The 12231-nt window shown below is 35.0% G+C and overlaps 1 protein-coding gene across 1 annotated transcript in view; it reads right to left on the reverse strand.

Annotated features, from left to right (window-relative positions):
• ACAP2 (ArfGAP with coiled-coil, ankyrin repeat and PH domains 2) overlaps positions 1-12231 on the reverse strand; it is a 44047-nt gene that overhangs the window by 13427 nt on the left and 18389 nt on the right. The window contains exons 8-11 of the mRNA XM_009573491.1: positions 9635-9747; positions 5810-5830; positions 2582-2633; positions 1096-1196 (exon numbers count right to left, since the gene is read on the reverse strand). Coding sequence (XP_009571786.1) covers positions 1096-1196; positions 2582-2633; positions 5810-5830; positions 9635-9747 — 287 coding nt within the window. The remainder of the gene's footprint in view (positions 1-1095; positions 1197-2581; positions 2634-5809; positions 5831-9634; positions 9748-12231) is intronic.

A 12231-nucleotide genomic window follows, 5' to 3' on the forward strand; every position in this document is an offset into this window, starting at 1 on the left:
ATAAAACACCACATTGTTCAATAAAATACAGACTCTTGAAAAAGTTTCTTGCTATTACCACAGGTATATTGTTTAGTAGGCATCATCTAATAAACCCATTTATTTTGAGGTAACAAAGCAGCTGATTCTTTATGAATTGCAAACTCCTTGTTTCAAAACTATTTGCAGGTAATGCTAAAATACATAGATAGGACTCTTCAAATAACCCAGAGAATGGTTTAGCTTCCTATTCCCTTTCTCTTCTTATTCCAAATTTTTCATTTTTATATCCTCACATGCAGTTTACCTCCATGACTAATTACACAAGATACAGGTATCGGTCCTTGAAAACACAGTTCATTCACTGAGATCAAGAGAAAATGACTTTAAAGCTTTCTGACAAAGAATGAACTACTTTTCACACCAACAGTCAAAGGCAACAGGTCACGAAGTATAAAACTGTTCCAACACTTATGGGCTGAAAAGGTATAGGTGAGCAGGAGCAAAATGCATGGTAAAGTGAACCACAACTGAGGATGCAAACATTAGGACAGCAATCTGTTAAGAGGAGAAATGTAAGTAGGAGTGGGGAGTGTAGGTAACATCCACACCTAAAAGCACGTTGACCTTATATCAAAAATTTAAATATGGTCACATCTCAAAACCACTAATGAGAAATCCATGTCCTGCACCCTGGCTGCGGCAAGACTGCCATACTTCTCCAAATATAACCAATACACTGCACTGCTAGAGCTGAAAAATATTTTTATTTGGTAGTTTCACTTAGTGCATTCCGAAATGTAATTTAACACTACTGAGACAACAACTTATTGATAGTATCAGCTACTACTAAGCCGCAAAAGCTCCACAAACACAAGCCATTTATGCATAAAGCACAAGAATGCATGTTTATTTTAATGCCAAAAGTAAACTAAATACTAGAAACACTTCTCATAACATCACTTATTCTTAGCCAAAATTTCAGAAAACAAAATTGTTCAGATAGTTTTCCTGTTTTGATCTATCCCAAGAGAAATGTTAATCTTGCATTTCAAGACAACTGAATGTAATGATTTTTTTATTTTGAAATAAACATGCTCCATCACTTCTCCTTACTTTGTTGGAGAAACCACCTCAAAACAGAAACGTCTTTCTATGTCCTCACAGTGTTTAACCGTGCAAAGCCGCAAGTCTTCAACAACTACTGTGAGATTATCCTAAGAGACAAAAATTAACAAAACAAGTCACATAGCATTAAATGATAAATAATTTGGGATTATTAGCAACTTTATTATCTTTCCTCTATTTGCTTGTTTACACAAATTTTTCCTCCAAAAATAAAATTTTAAATAGCTGGAATGAGAGATACTTAGCAGGAAATATTTAGATAAATTTTAATGTTTCGTTATATTTTATGAAAGTTTAATACAAACTTTGGAGAATTCCTTTTTACCTACAATCAATCCACTAAATAATCAACACCTTAAATTTAAACAACAGTATTCAAAGGAGTTCAAAGATATCTTCTAAGAGATGCAATTAGCTCACAAATACATCAGAAAGATTATACCTAAATCAGCAGTGTTATAAGTGCCAAGTACAAAACACAGAAGCTGGATGCAGTGGTTTTGAAAACTTGATTCAATTCGTAAGAATTCTATTCTAAGCTAACGGAATTTTAAAGGTGCATTTTTAAAACACATAAAAATGTAACTGGAATTCACAAAATGCCCAACTCAACTGTTTGTTTTCTTTCCAACCACAAAAATGAAGACTCTTGATTTGATAGCATCAGATAACAAGGAATAGCCTCCGAACCTGGTCTGTAACATTGAAGAGAAACGACATGGCCTAAGCTCTATCCTCTGTTTTTTTCCTTCTCCATACAGTTATCTAGTTTTTTCGAACATGAAGAACAGTTACAACTATGTGGTGCAAAAGCAGATTCTAGAACAGCAAACAAAGGAGCACGGGCCCAAATGTTGATTGAAAAGGCTAGCTCCTACAGCTTGGGGCAGAATTGCACCAGCTGCTGTAATATACAACAACTGTACTTTCCCACCAGCAAAGAGACAGATATTGACTGCTGAGCCACCTTACATTTTCAGTATCAAATACATGTACATAGCATCCCTGGCTGTTTCATAACAAATGCTTTCATGCCTTTTTTTCCCCCCCTCTCTCTCCCCAACTGCTATATTGAGTATGTGAACCCAGTAAAGTAACTGGAGAGAGCAAGTCCTGAAAGAGTTGAACACAATTGCTCAAAGAACAGCATGGAATATTTCGCTGCCACCAAGTGCGTAATAGCCTTTTGGGACCAACAACTTTCAAGGCTCTTCATAAACCTTCTCTGCAACAAGGTAACAAAACCCACAGCAAATAAAGTATGTGCTTACAAGTCACTGTGCAGGAATCTCAAAATCTGTAAGTGCAGCTATTAGGCTTATTTTACAAAGGGAGAAACTAATTTAGAAAATGCAGTAGGTTGTTCAAGACCACACAGGATGCCAATGTCAGCACTGTTTCTCCTTTCCCCTGATCAATCAGGAAAACCAACACCCACACCCCAAACTATCCCAAGCCAGTTTTTAATACCTACCTTAAATTTCTTCTGGTACACAAGTTGGTTATTTTGTATTGAGAACCAGCGCCTATTCAAATAAAGAGACATCCAGAGAATACATAACTGATTTTACAGTGCTTATTTGACCAATATGTGCTAACATACAGTCTACAGAGAGACTGCATAAAAGAATACACAAAAGTTATGCCGCAGTCAGTTTTGGCAAGTATTTCATGAATAATGAAAAAAGGGAAAGCAGAGACAAAACAGAAAAGAAAGCAAGGTTCAAATAATTTGAGTCCTAAACAAACACATTCATGTTATGACAACATTAGTTAAGCTATCACACAAAACATTTTCATTTCAAAGAACATTTACTTCTGCATTTTAGCAGCAAGCTACAAATGTAAGTAATTGTTTGATAACACAAATTCAGACAGTTTGAATAACAAAAACACTTAAACTATGTAAACTACTCACTCCTGAAATATTTTTGAGAGTAAAACTGAGAAATAACTTAAGGCACTAAAAATACTACAGTGTTGCTACCCCATGTAGGTTTAATGTCTCTCTATATTTGGTATTTCTTAAAATTTTAGTTGCTGAAATAAAAAGATTGTGTACAAAACCAAAGAAAACCAAGGAAAACCTCTTAAGAAGGATCCATTAGGATCTAAAGCCTCAGCTTTGTAGGAAAATATCAAATAAAAGATTTAACGAAGGCATCCTATAAAATCCAAAAGATAACATTTAAAAACTCCTCTGAACTGTATCCTTCCTTGTGAAAATCACTGTTCAGACAGGATAAAATTCAGAGAACGGAAAGATCACTCCTATTTTGGAAAAAATTACAAGCACCTCAGATCTCTAACATCTGCGTTTTATCAGACCACTGAATATTAAAAAAAACCAGCAAATATAACCATCCCTTTCTAGCTCTTCTGGGGATGCATAAATTAAAGCTAACCAATCATCACTGGTTTTGAACTGCCAAAAATGAAAGGAATATAAAAATAAATCAGTCCTGCAGTGAAATTTACACTTTTTTGTTTTGTTCAGGCTTATAATGTGAATCTGTGTTTATCACAGCATAATTCCTCAATTATCTCAAATACCCCACTTATACCACGCATCACTTTTTTCTGCACTGCTAATTAATTTGAATGGTAACAGTATACAAATATTGTATTGCAACATATCTTGTTATTCTCCACAGGCTGTTGAACTTCAAGCTACAGTTTACTGCTATTAGTAACAAGAGGGCTCCATATATTTATTCAACCACCACAAGCCATTCATGAAAAGAAGCACACAAAGATTCTTAAGAAAAATTAAGATATACAAAAAAGTTAGATTCAAATCAGAAAATCTACTATTTGTTAGAAAAGTTAGTACTTAGTTAGACAGATGAGATTCTACCTTTTAACAATTAGTCTTTTCAAATGTTGTGCAGATATATTTAATTTAAAAAGCAACAACAGGATCTTCTTTTAATACTGGATTTCCAACATAATAACAGTCATCTTTTGGGGTTAAGATAATTGAACAGAATAATGCAAAAAGTTAACTACTTTTTCAATTTATTAACAGCAGTAGTTTTGGTCACTGCTATTTAAAAGGTATTACCTTTACCATCTATTTAAAAAAAAAAACAAACACTGATGCATTCACTAAGCGTCAAATACGAGTATAAGGCAGGTTATTGCTAATATTTAAATAGGTAACTCAACAAAAAAGCAGACTAGAAAAGAAAAATAAACTCAGGCTTTTTTATGTGCTGTTTTTGAACATAACACCAAGTAGAAAAACCATGAAAAGCAGTGCCTAAGTGATAAAGGGAAAAAAAAAAAATGCAGCCTTGCCCCAAGATAACATGCAATGGAGCAAATCCCTAATAATGGCCTTAGGTAGTGTAATTAACTTCATTAATGCAATGCTTCATTTGTTCTACAGCTAAATATTTAGTGAGTTACTAAGTAAATAAGCTCCAATCTGATCAACTGCATATAAGTGAGCACACAAATTGTGTCATCTTTAAAGCCTAGTCTAGAAGCTTTCGAAGTATTCCTGCCCCTTTTTTTCCTAGTAGAGAAATTAAATCTGTTTTAAGAGAACTTTCCAGTCCAGCCAAAAAGTGTGGGGCTTTAGATTTTTTTTTTTTAAAGAACCTTTTATTGAACAAGATCAACAATTTAGAATGTAGTATAACTTGTAGATCACACTTTTGAAGTAGATGTCAACAGAAAATAAAGTTAATACATTATATTGTGTGCTTGAAAAAATAAAAGTGGCAGACTGCCCTCCAACAGCACCACAGCAGTTTTATTCAGGCCAAAAACTTTGAGTTATTTCATATTAACCAAGTACCATCAATAAACCCTACCCATTACTGTAGGAGACAGACTGCTGGGGGTCTACAGCAGTAACAGCCAGGAAATTTTGAGGTACAATATATGTACAATATATGAAGGTGCTGTTTCAGGGTATACCACATTATCCTGTTCTAACAAATTAATGTTCATAAACCTTTAGGCAACATGTGTGCAGTAAGTACTGACCATTATCAAAGTTCCTTTAAATGTGTCATTCTGTCAAAAATAGGAGAGAAGCATGGTGAAGGAGAAAACATACTTGGGGAATCTTAAAGTAATTTGCACTGCCTCACTCAGTAGTGCTTAAATATAGCTGTTTGGGTTTAGAAACTGAATGTTTTCCATCATTTATAACTACACAATTCAAAAGAGTATTTTTTAAATAAGAAACAATACAAAATTCTGAGAGTAATGCCAAAAAGAAATATAAAATTTAAATATTGAGTTTTACATAAAAAATGAATCATGCTTATTGATTCTCAAAAGGAAACAGTTTTCTTCACTAGTTGCTATCAGCACGCAAATAAAACAGAGTGATTAAGAATGCACAACATTTAAAAGTTACATCTATATTTCCAATGCAGTTGGTAAGAAAAATCTCACCAACTTCAATTGGAAAAAGTCAAAACACTGATCTTGTACACTCAGACGTTTGAGTGCAGAAACTTTGCTTTAACTCCTTTTTAGCTAAAACTAGCGCAATCTTTCTAATTCTTTTAAAGGTGTTGAGCAGCAGGTATACTGGCATCCCAGGCAGAATCCTTCTGTTATTTTCTTAGACTGAGCCACTTATACATCCATTGCAAGTAATCAAAATTAAATGCAGGGTTAATTGAGAGCTTTTTGCGTGCCAAAGAAACATTGGGAAGGTATAAAAGAAGCTGGTTGGTACCTGATGTGATCTGGCTTTTTCCTGTCATGTGAAAAAATGGGGTAGGATTAAAACATAAGGGAAAGGAGGAGAAGGAATGAAAAACGCAAAATGAGCAAAATAAGCAAAGAATTAGCATGATCTGAAAATACAGCAGAATTTAAAAGGAAAACATTTTATGCATCCAACCTAAAAACTATTCAGAACATACTAGTGTTTGATAAAGGCTTTTCTCCCTACACACATTCATTCATGCATATCTTTCTTCATGATATGGAATTATTTGTCATTTGAATTTCTAGGAACCAAAGCAGCTTTCCACCTACTGCTCCACAATAATAAATACACCTGATTTCAGTTCCTGATGCCTTAAGAAAAATTGTGTACAATAAGATACATCATTTACAAACAGACAGAGACACATTCAAAAAATAGGTCTCCATACCTGTTACTGTAAGACTTTCCAGTATAAAGATATCATTTTGATTCCACTAAAGTATATTCTCTGAAACACTCATATACATTATACACTATCCATTTAGTCACAATAAAAAGAGATTGCAAAATCTCCAGTTCTTTCAAGACACAGCAACATTGAATTGCAAATAGCTCTTGTGGTTTATTTTGTAACCTGCTCAAACACCATTTATTTCTCAGGCCAGTGTCATGCAGAACTATCCCAAGAACAGGAAACGATGCAAAAGCCCAAATAACTAAAGTCTTCAGACAATTAAACCCAAGCTGCCAGCTGCCCCAGGAAGAAACTACATCATCCTAGCAAGAAATTAGCTTGGATTAGAAACAAAACAAGTTTTCATTCATTAGAACAGATCTGCCCCCCTTCAAAGGGGTGCATTATACGGTTTTGATTTTTTTCTCTCCCAGCAACCAGCCTTTTCCCAGGATAATCCACTATGGTGTCCATGGATTCATTAACCAAGACATGCACACAGAAGCATCACAATTATCTAATTTGTTAGCTAGAATCATACTGATATGTGTCAAACCGAGACAAAATCCATTGTACCATTTCCTTTTCTCTTACGTTTTTAATGCTGGCAAGTATACACTAATAGTGGTAATTGCAATGACTTTTGGTGCCTTTAATTCAGCCTTAAAGGAGTACTTAAAAAGGCCTAGAACCATCAAAATACCAACTGATATCAACAGAGGGCAAAGAGAAGCTACCATTTTCAATACATATTACTACTGACAGTGCAATTGGCAGTTAGCAAGGAAGATCAGTGCCGTTGCCCTTGTTTCAGAACATCAGGAAATTCCAGTATTTCTTTCTAGGCAAATTCTTCTGGTTTTGTTTCAGCTGGTTGATTTTTCCACCCACCTCCCCCAAAGATGGGCATATAATGAAGCAGCAAACTACCTATCCGATAAGAACACTGAAAATATCTTGTCTGTCTTGGGGTCTCCAACTTTAGCTCTGAATTCCCTCATGTAAAATACATAATTCTCTAAATGTTTCCTCCTTTGGTATTTCATTGTACATTTTTATGCACAAAACAGTTTGATGCAATGACACAGTCCCTTCTGGTGCTCTACCTAGTGACTGGAAAAAACACTCTCACCTCTAATATACGATAAACTTCAATCAGTATTACCTCCCTGCAGCTGAAACTGCAATACTATTTAAGTAAAGCATTCCATCAGTGGAAACAGGCAGTGGAAAGTGGCAATGACTACTTCAGTGCCTACAACATAGCAACCAATTACAAATGTATTCAGAAATAAAATAAGATAAAAATACTTCTCTATTTTTATTAAAACATGAAAAATGGGGCTAGATTCAGAAACTAACAGTTGTCTTCATTAAGGTGGTCTTAAACATATATTTTATGTATGATAGTAGTAGCAATTCCATAACAATTAGTAATGGTTTGTGAATACGTGATGTACAAAATTAAAATTATTGAATCAATTTCTAAACAGTGTTTATAGATAGCATATCCAATGCTATTCCCTGCCTAATTCTGAAGCATCCAACTAACCTATCATAGTGAGATAAATTATCAAGAATCTAAGATTAAAAAAGGTTAAAGGTTTAGCTTTATTGAATACTCCTGTGACAAATAGAAGAAAAAACTATAAGCAAATATAAATTATAGAGTAAAAGTAAGTAGCTCTGACTCATTACTGAGCTGTTTACCTTGGCTCTCTTAAATAACTTACTATTTGGATATGTTTTTATTACATATGTTCAAACCTGTAACTTAACCTGAAAGAATGTCATTGTGTTTCTTGATTTAGTTATGACTTCCCTTTATTTATTTTGTGTCCATTTAAATTTCCAACATACAGAATTTAGTTTTAATTGAATTTTACTCCCTACCCACCTTAAGGTAAGATACATGTACAGTATTACTATGAAGCCACAAGGAAGAAGAATATTTCTCAGCTACCTTCCAACACTCCTGTCCTGCTCCCTCCTGCTACCTCCCTACAGAGCAAGGCCTTTGTGCTATCCAAAAGAAGAACCCAGAGAGTGAGTCAGAGTTTTGCCTTCCATCACTTATCAAGAGGCTGCAATCAATCCTGCAAAACACCTTGCAAAAAGGACCCTTTCAGCCTGTTGAGAATCCAATAAAGGACAATCTCCTACCCTGTTACTGTGGATTTTTCTCAGTGTGCTTACACTAACATTTTACTTCAGACCAGGAACGTGCTTTTGAAGCATATCTCCCAGTTTTCTCCCTTCACCGTCCTTTCATGCCTCGCAGATTTGTCTTGGAGAACTCTGAATTCTGCTTGAATGAAACTAACCTAGAAGGTACATTACATTACAGATGGACAATCAGACCACAGGACCAGACTAGAAGTAGTGCAAAGCAAAATCCCTTATGCTAGTTGCACATGACTTGCTAATATACATACAGTCTTATTGACGCCAGTGGCCCTTGCATCAGTCTACGGATTTAAGTGACACAATCCCAATTTGTTGTAGACTTGTGATGTTCCAAGATGCTCAAGGAATTATAGAATAATTAAGGTTGTAAGGGACCACATATCCAAATGCACATTCTGGCCTTTGAAACATAGCAAAGTAGTTTAACAGAAACACTGCTGCAAAAATTGCAGAGCGTAAGATAGTAAAAAGAGCTCTATATCACAACAAACTAACTTTAAAATTCAATAACTGTATCCAACTATACTGTAAATGCTCCAGCATATATAATATTTCCTTGAAAAAAGCATACACCCTTGGAAATGCAAAAGAAATCCTGTTCAGTGAGAAAAAATATTTAAACAATAGTAAAATATACACTGTTAAAGAGACATGACTAACAATATATCTTGAATTCCCAACAGGACCATCAAAACTATTAAGCAGAAGTCACTGCACAAGACAGGAATTGTAAAGGATAACAATTACATGCTTATCTTTCAGGAAAAATAACTTGAGTCCTTCACTGTGTTTCCCTGCTTCCAATGGCTATACAACTTCCATTTTCCTTTGTCCTCTAACACTTATTTTCACAGCAATTACATTCACATAGCTTATTGTATACAATCATAAGGATTGGTCTGTTTCAACCCCAAAGTAAGGCCAAAATGCAATTACAGAGCTGGACTGCACACAACAAAGCAAGCTTTCCATACATAGGACTTCTCCAGACTAAGATACACTCTTAAAAAAAGGCTTGTAAACAACTAGGACAGAAAATAAGGAAAAATGGCTTTGAAGTGTCATCTCTATGTTAATTAACAGAGTTGTCCAAGTGTTCTGTCAAAACTGTGGAATCAGTGAGTTGCATAGGATTATAAGTCAGAAGAGAATTTAGCTTAACAGGCAGTATCTTAATAAGCTAGTAAACAGAGGTTTTGAATAATTACCTGTTCCAAGTCTTGAAGGCATTGCTGGCTCGCTTAAATAGATAACCTTCCATAACAATACCATTGGCTGCATCTACATTGTATTCTAGTTTAGTATCATCACTGGAATAATCCTAGTACAAAGGAACAAGACAAGAAAAAGACATTGCAGTTTCAAATGAAACTTCAAATATCGGCAGTATTAATGTCAAAAAGAGATTTAGGAATCACGTTTTGCTTGCAACACTTCTTAGTCAAGCCATGACTCTCAGCCCCTGACAATTTTTTTTAAAAAGCATTTTTAGGAGATCAGAATGCTGAAGATTTTTACTTTACCTGCACACAAGGGGAATTTCTTGCTCAGGTACTGGTGATCTCTATGGCCAAGTAGAGGGCAAACATTATTGACAGAGCATCTGATGCTTCAACTGTCTGCTCAAATGGTCTCACATATATTCCAAAGAAAGGGGAGAGTAAGGTAGAGGAAAAGGGGCAATGGGAGTTAGGAGTCAAAACTGAAAAGCAATCACAGCCTGTTGCAGACAACTGTATAGAGCCAGTCATGCTTTAGCATTTTCTTCAGCTCTGCCATCTTGACAAGCGAGCCAGATCAGAACTTAGAAGACAAGTAACCAAATAAAGATGATGCTATCAGTTATCTCTAAATTAAAGCGGTCAGGGTGCTGGCAATGATGACAAGAACTTAGCAGCATTTTTTTCTTTATGATCTTTGATAAGAATATGAAGCTAGAAGTAGGACAAAGTAATACAAATTTCAATCAATCTAATAACAAATAATAACAGCTAATAATAGCTTTACAAGTTTTAGAAGGGTTAACTGCTTCACATCTCCAGCAAAAGTAGACTAGACTACATAGTAATACATGTGGTGATTATTTGCTTTCATATCTCATCTGAAACAGCATGGACTCTTCCCAGGGAGCTACGGAGCTCAGGTATTCAGTGAGTGGGAGGCTAACAGCTACTACGGGTGCATGAAAAAGCACACATGGAATGACATCATTTATCATAAGCTATGTCCAGAGATCAAAATAATATACGTGCTATTATTTAATTTCACTGTTAGTAAAATATATTCTTAAAGTAGACTAGCAACATATGGCTTCTTCCCCTTAACTAGGGCAGAAGAGACATCACTGAAAATTAAGTTTCAGAACAAAAAAAAAGGTTAAATACTGAAAATGCAGGACATTTCATAATGCCACTCTCCCATTCCTTCAGCAGGTACTTTTTGTAAATTGCAAACATCAGCTTTGTGTGAAAAGTATGTCTGTAAATCTCTGTTTTGTACTTTACTCCTTAGGAATTTGACTATACATATGGGAAAAGAGGCTATACCAAAAAAAAACCCCCACCAGCTTCAAAAACAATACCAATAGACCTATGTAATATTCCAGCCTGCACACAACTTTTCTGCTACACACAATGTTTACTCTTACACATGCAGATGGTTTGGTCCAATCCAAGGTTAATTAAACAAGACAGTGAAGTGGTTACAAATATCAAAGTGGGCCCTTTACACTCCCAGGCCAGCATAGCAGCAAATTCCATAAAATTACTCAGAGTATTTCCAGCTATTACCAATCTGAATAGATTAACTAAAATTTGAAATGTTACAGCTAGATTTTTATGAATTCACTGGCAGAAGATCAGTGCAAAGGTAAGAGTTCCAAAAGAAAATGGAACTATCGTATCACTGCCATATATTGAGCTGAATAAACATATAGGTTGCAAATAAAAGCTTCTCAAAAATCAGAAATCTCTGCATTTATTATTCAGCATTTAATAATTTTGATTTTCTGCCTGTTTTCTAGATCAGAACAGACTTCTTGTAAGCACAAACAGCCAAATACCACAGTACAATTTTAACTTGGTATTTCACAACTTATATGACATACACAAAGTTTTAAAGTCCTTTGTTGTTTTCTTATCCCCTCAAAAAAAAAAAAAACCCAAAAAAAAAACAAACCAAAGAAAAACTCCAATCCCTATAAGCACATGCTGATGTCACATTCCCCCCCTCCCCAGAAAACTGATAAATTACGCTAACTTACCAGCTCCCAAACATAATGAAACCTGCTAAAGATTTGCATCTTCCTGCCTCAGTGATGCCTGCAACTCTTTGTCTAGTGAAAGACAACATACATTCCCTCAGTCTTTTCTGTTCAAACTACTGTGTAATCACATTTTCCTCCAGGTTTGGAGAACTGCTGCAGAAAACACAACTGTCTTTTCCAATGAACCTAGATTTATGCTTTGAAGACATATGACAGGAAAACTTCTTTGGATTATTTATCATGCTACACTCTCAGTCCAAACTGTCTAAAATACTGAGCCTTCTTCATGAAGTGCATTTAGTGTCATTTTTAATGGCTTCCCTGATTGACTTTCACCTTTACAGAGCAGATAAAGACACAAGAGCATACAGAAAAATGTTTAATATTTTCCTAACTATACATAGCCGACTACCAACTGGGGGGCGAGGGAGTAAAGCTTCCATATGCTTTATCCATAGAACTTCATTGATAAAGTTGTGGTCAGGAAAAAGATAAACAAACAAAAAAAATGACACTTCATTTCAATTAAAAAGATAAAAG

The sequence above is a fragment of the Fulmarus glacialis genome, unplaced genomic scaffold (genome assembly GCF_000690835.1).
Source record: "Fulmarus glacialis isolate BGI_N327 unplaced genomic scaffold, ASM69083v1 scaffold23512, whole genome shotgun sequence".
In the NCBI taxonomy this organism is placed as follows: domain Eukaryota; kingdom Metazoa; phylum Chordata; class Aves; order Procellariiformes; family Procellariidae; genus Fulmarus; species Fulmarus glacialis.